Source organism: Danio aesculapii, chromosome 20, assembly GCF_903798145.1.
Source record: "Danio aesculapii chromosome 20, fDanAes4.1, whole genome shotgun sequence".
NCBI classification, from domain to species: domain Eukaryota; kingdom Metazoa; phylum Chordata; class Actinopteri; order Cypriniformes; family Danionidae; genus Danio; species Danio aesculapii.
This window is the reverse complement of record NC_079454.1, coordinates 23,732,424-23,747,610: the sequence shown is the minus strand read 5'-3', so window position 1 is coordinate 23,747,610 and position 15,187 is coordinate 23,732,424. Positions and strand designations below refer to the sequence as shown.

The 15,187-nt window shown below is 35.8% G+C and overlaps 1 protein-coding gene across 4 annotated transcripts in view; it reads right to left on the bottom strand.

Annotated features, from left to right (window-relative positions):
• Positions 1 to 14,780, bottom strand: part of lnx1 (ligand of numb-protein X 1) — a 76,969-nt gene extending 62,189 nt beyond the window's left edge. For all 4 annotated transcript variants that reach the window (XM_056480960.1, XM_056480961.1, XM_056480962.1 and 1 more), the window contains exons 1-2: positions 14,532 to 14,780; positions 4,486 to 4,996 (exon numbers count right to left, since the gene is read on the bottom strand). In XM_056480960.1, coding sequence (XP_056336935.1) covers positions 4,486 to 4,913 — 428 coding nt within the window. In that variant the 5' untranslated portion in view covers positions 4,914 to 4,996; positions 14,532 to 14,780. The remainder of the gene's footprint in view (positions 1 to 4,485; positions 4,997 to 14,531) is intronic.
• Positions 14,781 to 15,187: the final 407 nt, after the last annotated feature.

Here is a 15,187-nt window from a genome sequence, read left to right as displayed (position 1 = left end):
TCTAGGGGATACTTCAGGTTGTCCTGAAGGGCTGTTTTCAGACATCTCTGCTTTATTTTGTTCAAAAAAGTCTATGTTCTGGTATTCAAGACCTCCAGTATGATTTTAGTTAATGAATGGAAAGGCCGGGTAACTGCAACAATAGATAGATGGATGGATGTATGGATGGAGGGATGGATGGACGGACGGACAGACAGATAGATAGTGTGCAACTACAATTCGTACAAGAAACTACAATCCATTCATACTTTACACATCCTTCAATCATTTTCACCAAACCAAATAACCCACAAGGATAGAGACATAGACAGGCAGGCAGGCGGATGGATGGATGGATGGATGGATGGATGGATGGATGGATGGATGGATGGATGGATGGATGGATGGATGGATGGATAGATAGATAGGTAGATAGATAGATAGATAGATAGATAAGCAACTAAGATCTGTACAAGCAACTAATATTAATTCATACTTTGAACATCCTTCAATCATTTTCACCAAACCAAATAACCCACAAGGATAGAGACACAGACAGGCAGGCAGGCAGGCAGGCAGGCAGGCAGGCAGGCAGGCAGGCAGGCAGATAGATAGATAGATAGATACATAGATAGATAGATAGATAGATGGATAGATGGATAGATAGATAGATGGATAGATGGATGGATGGACCATGGACACATACACATCCTTCAATTATTTTCACCAAACCAAATAACCCACAAGGATAGACACATAGACAGACAGACAGGCAGGTAGGTGGGTAGGTAGGTAGGTAGGTAGGTAGGTAGGTAGGTAGATAGATAGATAGATAGATAGATAGATAGATAGATAGATAGATAGATAGATAGATAGATAGATAGATAGATAGATAGATAGATAGATAGATAGATAGATAGATAGATAGATAGATAGATAGATAGATAGATTGATAGTTAGCAACTAAGATCTGTACGAGCAACTAATATTCATTCATACTTTGAACATCCTTCAATCATTTTCACCAAACCAATTAACCCACAAGGTCATATAATCAGATAAAAATAATTATGGGTTCATAGATCCACAAGCTTTACAGCAGTTTCAATAACTGTATAATTTGGTGCTGTATGTAACGTGCTATCATCAATACTGCATGTCCTTAAGAGTGCAAGGACAGCCTGAGGCGGTACATTCTCTCCTTTCACCCCAGAACTAATCCAGTATTCCGGGAAAGTCTGTACTTGACAAAATACATGCATGAAATACATGCAGACACAAGCACACTTTGTGCAAACTGACAAACAAACTTTATCTAGACTCACTGGACTGCAAACACAAAAGAAGCTGACAAAGGCCAAGATACACAACACAAAGCTTTACATATTATACAAAATGCCAAAGGACATGCAAATAACATGCACAAATAAAAATCTAATCAAACATAAAATAGTAAATAAACACATCAGAGCAGCAGTCAAAGCTGACTCAATATACCAGATCTTCTCTTATGAGTCACCAGTGTGTAGGAAGCCTCACGTTTTAACGTCACATGACCACAAATGCTAACACACAAACACAGTCACATGCAGCTGATGGTAATAAACTCTGTGACAGATTCAGGAAGGACTATGAACGCTCTCACAAAAGTATTCACAAATAAACGGGAAGGCCATTCTTACATAGAAAGATCCTCATAAGTATTTGTTCCTCCTAAATCCCGTCCCATTTCGACCTATGTCCAGCTTTGTAGTCCTCGACCAACTAGGAAATCCGGCTTCCAGACCACTTTGGAGAAGGAAAGAAGAGTAGAGAAAGACAAAAAAAGATGAACTGACAGCCCAAGAGCCCGGTATAAAGAGAGAGAGATGTGGGAGGGGAAAGAAGTGTTGGTTTTTTTGGTTGACTGGAGAAAAGGGCAAGTTGATTATGTTTCCGTAAGTGGAATTTTAAATGAGAGGGAAACTTTCCATTAACGCCAGTAACAAAATGCAATTAATTTCAAATGAGGCCCTCAGGCTTGTGGAGCACTAATGATTCAGAAAGAGTCCACAGGAACGACAGAGACTCCACCATCCTGGAAATGGCAATAGCAAGCAAGGATTTCCAATAAAAGGCATTAGTTAGCATAACGTCCCCAAAGGCACTGAGGTGGAAGGTATCTTTAGTTGGTTAAACAGAGGTCACAGTGGGGTTGCTGCTTCTGAGGAGTGTAGAACAAAAGAATACTCTGATGGAATAAACAAACAAATGCATACACTCAGGCGGAGATGTGCTAGACACATGTCTTCTACTGAGGCGAATCACTGACAACCGTGTTTTATGAATGACAATGAATAAGGAGCTGCTTATGAATGCCAATGAGAAGATGAAATATGAATTTAATACATGAGTCACATTCAGTGCTTCAAATCTTTCTTACACAAATGGAAGGCTTTCACTGCGCTTTGCCAGGCATTCATGTTACCTTCAAATAAAGTCATTTTAAAGGAGTCCTTACCGAAAATGTCCTTCAAACCTAAAGACTGAATGTCTGGATAAACATCCTTGCTGGTCCTTGAAACTGAAGTACATTTTTTTAACTAATAATTATATTTAGGGGCGGCACGGTGGCTCAGTGGTTAGCACTGTCACCTCACAGCAAGAAGGCCGTTGGTTCAAGCTGAGCCAATTGGCATTTCTGTATGGAGTTTGCAAGTTCTCCCAACAAATAAAATAAACAAGTAAATAACAGGGTTAGAATGTGGTAAAATCTGAAAACGTGGTAAAAATCAGGTGAGGGCTTTTTCTTTTTTAAATTGTAGGTTGAGTTTAGGGAAGTGGGTGGGCGGGTCAATCTGTGCTTTTGAAAACACTAATGATTGCGTGGTGCTCACGGCGACCCGAGTCCGATTCCCAGCTTGGGGTCCTTTTGCTGACCCTTCCCCTCTCTCTGTTCCCAATACTTTCCTGTCTGTAACCTCCACTGTCCTACCACAATTAAAGGTGAAAAACGCGTTTTTAAAAATGATTATGATTGGGTTTAGGGAAGGAGGAGGGTCGGTCAGTCGATAGGTCAGTCAGTCAGTCAAACAGTCGGTCGATTTACGCGAGAAGAGCAAGGTATGTTGTCAGAATGAGGCTGGATTGTAAATCAGCCTTAGTCTATGTGTGTGTGTGTGTGTGTGTGTGTGTGTGTGTGTGTGTGTGTGTGTGTGTGTGTGTGTGTGTGAATGTGAGTGTGTACGGGTGTTTCCCAGTACTGGGTTGAGGCTGGAAAGGCATCTGCTGTGTAAAACATGCTGGAATAGTTGGTGGTTCATTCTGCTGTGGCGACCCCTGATAAATAAGGGACTAAGCTGAAAGAAAATAAATGAGTTATATTAAGGTTTTGTTTTAGGCTTAGAGTTAGCATTAGGCGTTTAAAAGTCATATTTATCAGCATATTTATTATGCTGGGGGCAAGGGGAAGTTGTGACCTAACAACTAGCACCAATGAAACCCAACTGTGTTTTTGCCTTGCATTGGCTCACATCTGGACCAAAAAGCTGCACGTGAACACACCAAACAGACGAAAGTCAACTGGAATTGTTAGCTGAAATGGTCAAATGATTATTTAATTATTTATTTAACCTAAATCTTAGATTACCTAAAGGTGAGTATCAGCATATTATATTCATTTTTTGTGACCTATACCTTAACCCAACATAACCTAATTAATATTCAAAATGTCTGCTTAATTTACTTGCTTAAATGTAAGTTTTAGTTGCCATACAATGTAAAACCCAAAAAGTTAAGGTAACTCAAACCATTTGAGGAAACCGATTGCAACAAACCATTTAAGTTCAAAAACTAATCCTAATGAGTACTGTGAACTTAATCCATTTGAGTAAATGAAGCAATTTGAGCACAGTAAAACCCGATAAATCAAGAGAACTCAAACCAACTGAGTACTGTAAAACCCAATAAGTTAAGGCAACTCAAACCATTTGAGGAAACTGATTGCTACAAACTATTTGAGTTAAAAAAACTACTCTATATGAGTACTGTGAACTTACTCCATTTAAGTAATGAGGTATTTAATTAACTCATTACTCTCAACGCTGAGTTCAAAACTCTTTTCAAATGAGTAGAATTAACTATTAGTAAATTTTAAGTTAACTACACTCATTTCATTTGATAAAGTTGACTGTTGGGTTTTACAGTGTAGTAATATGAATCCTTGGTGTTTGCCTTAATCCAATGATTTGGCTTCTATTGTCCACGTTTTCTTATGTCATACTGTCATCAGGGGTATAAAAAACACTTACAATAGCACTAATAATGGATGCTATGTCCCTTGTAGGATTAGGGTGATGCTTGTTTGAAAGCAATATTTCTCTAGGGCTAACAGCAGATCTGTATCCATGTCCTACCTGGCTAAATCGCATTGTGTGTCTCGGATTGTCATATTTCAAACCTACCACCAGCTTAAACCTCATTAAGATGCTGTAATCAAGTTAGGATCATCAAAAACAGCTTCCTCACCGGCATCTGATATGTCCCTCCATTTCCCCCCGCGGCAGCACTTCGGTGCAGTGTTCAGCAAAGGGACAGGACACCATCAGTTTATCCAGCAGTTTGTGCACCAGCAGGCTGGACTTTCGGCACTTCTGCAGCATCAGAGGAGTGCGGTCCACCGGGCAGAAGTCGCTCTCCAGCAGAAAGTTTGTCAAACACTCCTGGCAGTAGGTGTGCCCGCATGGGGTGTCCAGAGGCCGGATCAGGGGCTGGAGGCAGATGTGGCACATGAGGTCATCGTCCACCTCTTCTTTGTAGGTATATTCGTGGTTCTCCTCCTGTAGGTGGCGTTGTCCACAAATGTGGCAGAGGTCAGGAGGAGGGGCGGTGGGAGTGACTCCTGTTGCCCCACAAACAGGCATCGCCACAGCGCCCGCCTCTTCTTGATCACTCATTGTGCAATAGCAGATATGGTGTCGTAGGATGAAATGTTTTCCTGAGGGCTTTGTTGTGTCAGGTTGCGTTTTGAGCCATCCACCTGCACATAAAAAAAGAAAGGAACCGTCATTTATGGCAAATAGGTGTGTCCACATGATAATCTTGTTGGCTGTGTTTGCTTGAAAGGCAGGTCGCACACACCCAAAGACACTGTTAAGCAAAAATAGAACCACATTTTTTTACTTCATGGATGGATATTAATCTGATTCAAAACTCATTTTATATTATACTGGTAACAAAAAAAAAATAAATAAAGGAAAAAATTGCACCTGAGATCCTTAAAAAAACAAAGTTTGGAGAGAAATATAGTACGGTCTGTCATAATTATCAGTTGTACAATCAAAGTATAGTTATAGTGTTATAAGAAATCTGTTACAATTCTATGATCTACAATTGGTAGCTCTGGTTGGCATAACTTGACTACAAAAGAATATTGTAGCAACCAGGGCTGGCACGTTCATAGAGGTGACCCAGGCGGACCCACACTAGAGATGGAGGCATCCGAGACATCCCTCCTCCCTCTCCCAGGTCCTCACTTTCGTCCGCAACACCTCCCACCCCCCGGTCCTCACTGTCGTATGCGCAATCACACCACCATCTCTCGTTTTCACTTTCGGTTTGAGGGCGGCATGATTATCGTTTGCCTAGAGCACCAGTTCAGCTTGCTCCGGCCCTGGTAGCAACATCAGGTTCTATTAATTTGTCTTACATTAGATTCACTAACACAATGTGAATATACCAACCTATTGAAGCATCCTATTAATATTTGTTTTAAAATCTTGTAACACACTTATGGACAACCACCAAACTCTGGTGGTATCCAAGTCACATGATGATTGAGAGCTCATCACAAACTGCTTTTTCACAAGCTGAGAATGTTTATTCTAATGATACACATTGTGCCCTTCACACAATTATAAACCACCATCATGGTAGCACACAACACCGAAGTAATGCAGTGAACATTCATTTACAATTGTTTCACCTAAAACCCCAATGCACTGTAAAAATGTGTGGCTCTTTTAAAAAAAATGACATCGTAGTTGCTAGTTAGTCTATCTATCTATCTATCTATCTATCTATCTATCTATCTATCTATCTATCTATCTATCTATCTATCTATCTATCTATCTATCTATCTATCTATCTATCTATCTATCTATCTATCTATCTATCTATCTATCTATCTATCTATCTATCTATCTATCTATCTATCTATCTATCTGGTCTTAAATACCAGAAAATAGACTTTATTGAACATAATAAAGCAGAGATGTCTGAAAACAGCCCTTCAGGACAACCTGAAGTCTCCCCTAGACCATCTGAATTGTATGGTAGCATGTTCCTGCTTTAATACATATTTTCTTCCCGGCCTCTGTATACCTGTGACCACCTTAGGAAGTCTTTACTGAAAGGTCAAGTAACTTTAATTTACATGATTTATACTGACTTAAATCATCAAGTTAAAATTTATAAAGCTAAATTTTTTACAGTTTTTCTCAGTCGCTTTGGTGCATTTCTCATAACGCTATTCACATTTACACAACAGTTAATGCATTTCTCAAAACAATTAGTACAAACTGCAAAACCAAGTTGATAACCTGCAAATGCATCTCACTTGCTCAAAATGGACAGCTCATTCCTCAAAAGCAAGTATTCATGTCAATGAAAGTGTCAGTGTCATCAAGATGAAAAGTCTTGACATCATTGTTATGAAAAAGATAGTCAAATGGCTTTGTCATGTTTTCATTATGACAGTTTACTCTGTACATTTTTTCCAATGCAAAAAAAACCTCAGATTTTGGTGACACTTCCTGAAAATGCTCAAGACCACATTCTATACTATTTGCACAGCCATTTGAAAACTACAGTAAAGTTAGACATCACTGCATTTAGTGAGGTATCTGAGAACAGGTAAATAAGTGAGTATGTTTCACATTTTAAATACATATCCTCTTTACAATTCTAATTTATTCACAGCATTGTGCAAAAGAATAAATACACCCTTATTTACAACAAACATAAACTTCCTTTGGGTAGAGCTGTGCACAACTGTAAACAATATTGCAGTACATATTGGAACTGAACCTACAACATACTGTAGGTCTGTAAATCATTCATGAAATTGTTCAATTTATAAGACATTTTTAGGAAAAAAAAGATTTAATAGATTTTATAACATTAGCTTGACAGATTTTGCCAACTAGTTCAACATTTTTGTATGTAATGACTTAAGTAATGAAATGAGGGCTATTAGTTTTATTTGGAATGACTAGTCAGCATTCAATGATAATGTTATAAAACAGCAGAGAGTTGTATAAGTGCAGTTCATGCCTGTCCAAAAGCATTCGCAATTTGTTGGACGGAATGAGAAACTGCTACTATGATGTGCACAAATGACTAATTGTTTTGAGAAATGCATTAGCTGTTGTGCAAATGTAAATAGGGTTGTGAGAAATGCACCAAAGCGACTGAGAAAAACTGTAACTGAAAGGTCAAGTAACTTTAATTTACATGAATTGTTCAGACTTAAAGCATCAAGTTAAAATTTGCGTAGCTTAAAAATAAATTTAAAATAAAATATAATTTTTACAGTTTGTGCATACCTGACACATTCATAGTTATTAAAAAATGAGTAGTGTCTGTTACAGTAAGTGGAATTCCTATATATCAGGTATTGAGGTCTGTCTGCTTGGTTATTGCATTATCTCTGCTGTTTAGTTTTATTATTTAGTTTGTAACAAGAAATTAACTGTTTTGTTTATACTCAAATGTAAACGTGTTACTTAAAACACCTCAAAAGCTGCATTTTTTTGAGTGAAACTTAAAAAAATAGAGTCAAGTATAATTGAAACAAATCAGAATCAAACTTAAAAGGACCAAGTAAAATTATTCTACAAACAATATTGCTTTTACAAGACTTAGCAAAATTGACTCAAAGGGATAGTTCACCTAAAAAAAGAAAGACAAATGACTCACTCTATACTCTCCCTTGAGTGGTTCCAAACCTTTATGAGTTTCTTTATTCTGTTGAAGACAAAAGAAGATATTTTAAAGAAAGTTGAAAATCTCTAACCATTGACTTCTATAGTAAAAAAAAGAAATACCACGGAAGTCAATGGTCTCCAGCTTTCTTCAAAATATAATCCATGGAGTTCAACAGAAGAAAGAAACTCATAATGTTTGACACAAGTTAAGATGGTAGAATTCATTTTTTTGGGTGAACTACCCCTTTAATGTCACACTGTACCTGTGTGTAAAAATGTACCAGAGAAATATTAAGTAAATGATCTGTTATTATTCTTAAAATAAAAATAACACTTCTTTTAGTTCACAATCACTGTTTTTTTTTTTTCTGAATAATTCTGATAGCTTAAGTATTGAGGTTTAGCAATTGTTTCTGAACTTGAACGTTGTTCAAATCAGTCTATTGTGAGCCTGCAGCACCACACCTGCTGTAATGTAACCCTTTCGCACGTGAGAGTCTGGTCTGTTTGACTACATGTGTAATATTGTTACAACCATAAAATCTTGTCTGGAGTCTCTCACTGATTACAGTCTCTCTGTTTTCTGTGTATATATGGCCAATAAATATGGATTTACTGAAGTCACCCACTGTTGATCTGAGGAGGAAACCCTTGCACTGCAGGTGAATGCATGAGAATAGCTTTATTGTCTGCCTCTCTGTAATCTGATCTGAGCTTAACCAGAACTATATAAGGACACACACACACACACACACTCCCACCCATAAAGGAGTGTGCCCAAGGACAGAGATATACCTGGAACCCTGCGTTCTCCGTAAATCATCATCTCTTTAATGATCCTTCAAAGTGATGATGTGACTGGAGTATGTGCGTTACATCACACACAAACGCACACACACACACACATGCAATAATTACTTTTACCCTGCGGCTCTTATTGAATTGGAATTTTCTATTTTCTTGTCTTCCTACATTCAAAGGCACTTCTGCTGAAAAATCTATTGTTCTAAACAAACAGAATGACAAGTCTTTATAGCTGCTTGTTTCATTCAGCTCTGTCATATTTCTCTTATATTCTCTCTAGGAAAGTTATATTGTGTCTCCGGTGACTTTTGGCCCAGAGAAAAACAGACTTTTAATGACATTCAACTACAAAAACTACACACAGACAGTGTTTAATGACTAAAAATTATTTGAATAACCTTTAATAATTGGCTTTATGGAAGTTACATACACACACAAACAACATAATGTGTGTTAATCGTTCAATCATGGGTTAATGTTACACCTAATCAGCCTTTTCTTTAATAGTTCCGGTTAAAAATTGTCTTGTGTGTTCGTGTTGTGTGTCAGCAGTTTTTGTATCACCCAGCACAGACAAACACATACTTTCCCATCACGCAAAAAGTGCACAATAGTGCACCGCTAAAGGAATGCATGCAACGCAAACACAAAGTAGGGTCCAAAAGTCTGAGACCACTGGTGAAAATGCTCCTGCATGGCATTCATCTTGGTCTTTCTGATACAATAGAGTAGAAAGATATGATTTTCAAAGACAGCAAATTGAGAAAAAAAGACAGCAGGGTGGATTTCTGGCTTTCAGTCTCACTGTGTGGATCTGTCTTTGACTTCACCACGCTTTGTTCAGACATGTTTTATAAAAGAACATTCCACTGCGTACCTGAATCAAAGTCTGAACCAAGAACGAAGAGTTATACAACATTTAGGCATTAAATTAAATGTGCGTTTGTTTGATTTTGACACTTTAAAAGTATTTGTTTGTACCCAAATATTTGGATGGCTGGGTTGAAATTTGCATTACATTTTAACCCAATAGTTGTAATTGTCTTTAGGTTGAAGCTGCCACAACATTATTTTTAGAGTTTAATATCTATGGCTGGGTTGAAATTTGCATTACATTTTAACCCAATAGTTGTGATTGTCTTTAGGTTGAAGCTGCCACAACATTATTTTTAGAGTTTAATATCTATGGCTGGGTTGAAATTTGCATTACATTTTAACCCAATAGTTGTGATTGTCTTTAGCTGCCACAACATTATTTTTAGAGTTTAATATCAATGGCTGGGTTGAAATTTGCATTACATTTTAACCCAATAGTTGTAATTGTCTTTAGGTTAAAGCTGCCACAACATTATTTTTAGAGTTTAATATCAATGGCTGGGTTGAAATTTGCATTACATTTTAACCCAATAAATGTGATTGTCTTTAGGTTAAAGCTGCCACAACATTATTTTTAGAGTTTAATATCAATGGCTGGGTTGAAATTTGCATTGCATTTTAACCCAATAGTTGTAATTGTCTTTAGGTTAAAGCTGCCACAACATTATTTTTAGAGTTTAATATCAATGGCTGGGTTGAAATTTGCATTACATTTTAACCCAATAGTTGTGATTGTCTTTAGCTGCCACACCATTATTTTTAGAGTTTAATATCAATGGCTGGGTTGAAATTCACATTACATTTTAACCCAATAAATGTGATTGTCTTTAGGTTAAAGCTGCCACAACATTATTTTTAGAGTTTAATATCAATGGCTGGGTTGAAATTTGCATTACATTTTAACCCAATAAATGTGATTGTCTTTAGGATAAAGCTGCCACACCATTATTTTTAGAGTTTAATATCAATGGCTGGGTTGAAATTTGCATTACATTTTAACCCAATAAATGTGATTGTCTTTAGGTTAAAGCTGCCACAACATTATTTTTAGAGTTTAATATCAATGGCTGGGTTGAAATTTGCATTACATTTTAACCCAATAGTTGTAATTAACTTTAGGTTAAAGCTGCCATAACATTATTTTTAGAGTTTAATATCAATGGCTGGGTTGAAATTTGCATTACATTTTAACCCAATAGATGTGATTGTCTTTAGGTTAAAGCTGCCACAACATTATTTTTAGAGTTTAATACCAATGGCTGGGTTGAAATTTGCATTACATTTTAACCCAATAGATGTAATTGTCTTTAGGTTAAAGCTGCCACAACATTATTTTTAGAGTTTAATATCAATGGCTGGGTTGAAATTTGCATTACATTTTAACCCAGTAAATGTGATTGTCTTTAGGTTAAAGCTGCCACAACATTATTTTTAGAGTTTAATATCAATGGCTGGGTTGAAATTTGCATTACATTTTAACCCAATAGTTGTGATTGTCTTTAGCTGCCACAACATTATTTTTAGAGTTTAATATCAATGGCTGGGTTGAAATTTACATTACATTTTAACCCAATAAATGTGATTGTCTTTAGGTTAAAGCTGCCACAACATTATTTTAGAGTTTAATATCAATAGCTGGGTTGAAATTTGCATTACATTTTAACCCAATAGATGTAATTGTCTTTAGGTTAAAGCTGCCACACCATTATTTTTAGAGTTTAATATCAATGGCTGGGTTGAAATTTGCATTACATTTTAACCCAATAAATGTGATTGTCTTTAGGTTAAAGCTGCCACAACATTATTTTTAGAGTTTAATATCAATGGCTGGGTTGAAATTTACATTACATTTTAACCCAATAAATGTGATTGTCTTTAGGTTAAAGCTGCCACAACATTATTTTTAGAGTTTAATATCAATAGCTGGGTTGAAATTTGCATTACATTTTAACCCAATAGATGTAATTGTCTTTAGGTTAAAGCTGCCACAACATTATTTTTAGAGTTTAATATCAATGGCTGGGTTGAAATTTGCATTACATTTTAACCCAATAAATGTGATTGTCTTTAGGTTAAAGCTGTCACAACATTATTTTTAGAGTTTATTATCAATATTTATTAAATAAAAATGGATAAAATCAGAAACATATAATGAATTAAAGCTGCTTAATTTTGAAATGTACATAAAACTCATTTAAAATTATAATGCGTTTATAAAATATAGTAAGTAATAAAGGAAATATGTCAAGAAAATATGACTATTAATATCTATGTTTTTAAACATATATTAAAAGAAGTATTACATAATCCTTTTGGCTAACAGGGTTGAATGGTTGAGGTATAGGCTCTAACAAGTAGCCTTGGGGCTTCCTTTTGATTAAACATTCAACTGTTGAATCTTACAGCTAATGAATAATGCAGAACTATATAGTGATTAATGCACATACGATGACTATTCAATGGAAATTATGCATATTAACGAGCATAAATGCACAAAAAATAATAACACTGGCAAAGAGATGACAAAAGAGGGTGTTATGGGTGAGAAGTTATATGATGAAAGTAGAAACACTGATAATATATCTGTCAAAAAGCTACTTGTTTTTTGGTACAGTACAGTATGTAGGAGAGGAATGTGAGAACTTCATGCCAAAGAGTCTACCAGCAGCCCATGAGGAGTGTTACACAAGTGCTCATATGTAAATGTATATCGCTCACCCCCCACCCTATGCTTTTCTGCATGCCTTCTTCTTCTTTCATCTTCCTCTGCAACCTACTTCTCTTCCGTCATGTTTCAATCTGCTCCTATAGGCTCTTGACTAAAGCTATACTCTCTGACTGTATCTGTGCCTGATTTATTTATCATGTCATCCTTGATAGTGTAATACCTTGTACATTTAGGTACTGAGTAGTAATAATTAACACAATGTACTTAATATAGGGTTAAGATTGGGTTAGTTTCATGTAATTAGCAGCGATAGAGGAAGGGTCGGCAAAGGACCTCGAGCCGGGAATCGAACTCGGATCGCCATGAACACCTAGGTGCCATGTACCACAAGGCTATTGGCGCAGACTCAAACAATAGTTTTAATAACTAATTTCTAATAACTCATTTATTTGGTCTTATCATGATGCCAGTACATTATATTTTACTATAGTTACTTTGCAAGACAGTAAAATTCAGAATGAAGGGCAATTTAAAAGCTTAACTAGGTTAATTAGATTAACTAGGCAAGTATTTAGACAAATAATTGGACTACAGTTGTTTGTTTTTGTAATACTCTCTAAAAAATCTTCAGGGGGTTAATAATTTTGAACTTAAGATAAATTTTTGGTAATACTTTAAAATAATGGTTCATTAGCTAATGTATTTAATAACATGACTAAACTATTAGTAATGCATTTATTACGGAATTTAATCATTTTTGTTAACATTAGTTAATGTTATTTAAGTTAGCGTTAGTTCATGTTAACTTACATTGCATTAACAAATGTTGACAAGCACAACTTTGGATTTTAATAACGTATTAGATAATGTTAAACTATGATTAATAAATGTTTTACAAGATTATTCAAACTTAGTTAATGTTAGTAAATATATTAACTAATGGACCATTATTCAAAAATGTTACCTAATTTTTTAAATATTTTAAAACAGATTTAATTTCAGAAAAATGAAAAAGAAGTAAGACTTTACCTTGTCCTTGTTAAACATCATTATTATTTTTTTTTATATATTTTAAATGATATTTTATTGAAAAAGAATTGCAATTTCACAGGTAATAACTTTGCCTTCCACTGTATTTAATATAATATACAGTATACAGTGCTCAGCATAATTAAGTACACCCCATTTTGAAAATAAATATTTTTCTCCATTTCTCAGTGAATATAGGCAATGTATTTTAGTGCATTCAAACAAAAAGGATTAATTAAACTGCAATATTTATTAAAATAATATTTTAGTCACCAAACATATTTAGAAATTAAGAAAATAAAATAAAATTACAAAAAAAATTACAACCTTCAAAAATTAAACTACATTTTTACATTTTTTTGCTTCTCTTGATTTTTCCTTTTTTTTAATTAGTGTTTAATATTTTTCTATAACATTTTAATTTAGGTGTACTAGTTTTTGGACTGTTATCGTAAGTTATTTTGTTAGATAAGCTCCAGATTTGGCTTCAGTACTGACTAAACTAATGTATATGCACAAATATAATATTTTAAAGCTTCCTATTATAAATATGAATTAAAAATTGATTTGTGAGAGGTGTACTTATATATGCCGAGCACTGTATATATACATTTTCAATTAATAAATGTTTATAATAAAGCTAATAAATAAGCATTTTGTATTATTGTATCCCCCCTGTCTGTACAAATATACTTAACTCTTAATAGCAATAATATGTATATAATACAAATATATACACAAAACAAACAACCACAGAAAAGATCTAATAAACCATATATAGTAAATTTTCAAAAGATATGTCTCAAAAGTGTTACTGTAATTTCACAACATTTTCAATAAAACACACACACACACACACACATAGACAAGTGACATGCTGTTGGTTTTCCCAACTAACACCTGTTGGTCAAAACTGCTGACATATTCTAACCAACTGAAAAATGATGACTCTGATAAATCTGATCTAAAGGTGTTTACACTTCAAATAAATGAACATCAACCCCTACACACACACACACACACACACACACACACACACACACACACACACACGCGCATTTTAAGAAGCATTATGACATCAAAGGGTTCATGTTGCTTTTCCACACAAAGTCAACAAGAGTCACCAATAATCAAACAAAAAAGTCTGTCTCGGGTGAAAGCAACAGGCAGAATGTGCTGAGTAAATACGCCGGTGTAGTTATCCTGCTTACCTGAACAGGTAATCCAATCGCTCCGGCAGAGCGAAAGCGAGATGGGGAATGGGAGAAAGTAAAAGAGAAAATGAGAGGACTTTGTCCCTGCGTTGTCCCACGAGTTAAAAATTTGCCTGATTTCTGGACTCTGGTAAGATACGTAAGTTGTCCTGGTGGTCTTCAGTTGAATATTTGAGTCCAGGGCCCCCCGGCCACCCTATCCTGCTCCGGGACGCCAGATCCTGACGCACACTTCAGCACACCTTATACAGGAAGTCAAAGGAAGAGGAGGCGCACAGTTAAAACGGTAGGCAGGTAAACATGAGAACTGACCCAACCTGCTCTGGTGGAGCCGCAACTGCTTTACACACACACACACACACACACACACACACACACACACACACGCACACACACACACACACACACTGTTTAACTGTGAGAAAGGTACATCGCAGTTTTTAAACATTATAGTATACAGTATAAATAAATGTTTGATTATGTGCACTATACACATTCAAGAGTTTACACTTAGATATTGTTTGACAACTGTTAGCAGGTTTGGTATGCTGTCCCAGGAGAGAACCCTGAGCTCAGAGATAGTTGAGCCCAGGGCTCCCGCCTGGTCAATAGAGCATGTAAGGGGAGTACGAGATCAGGTGGTTCTCGAGAGC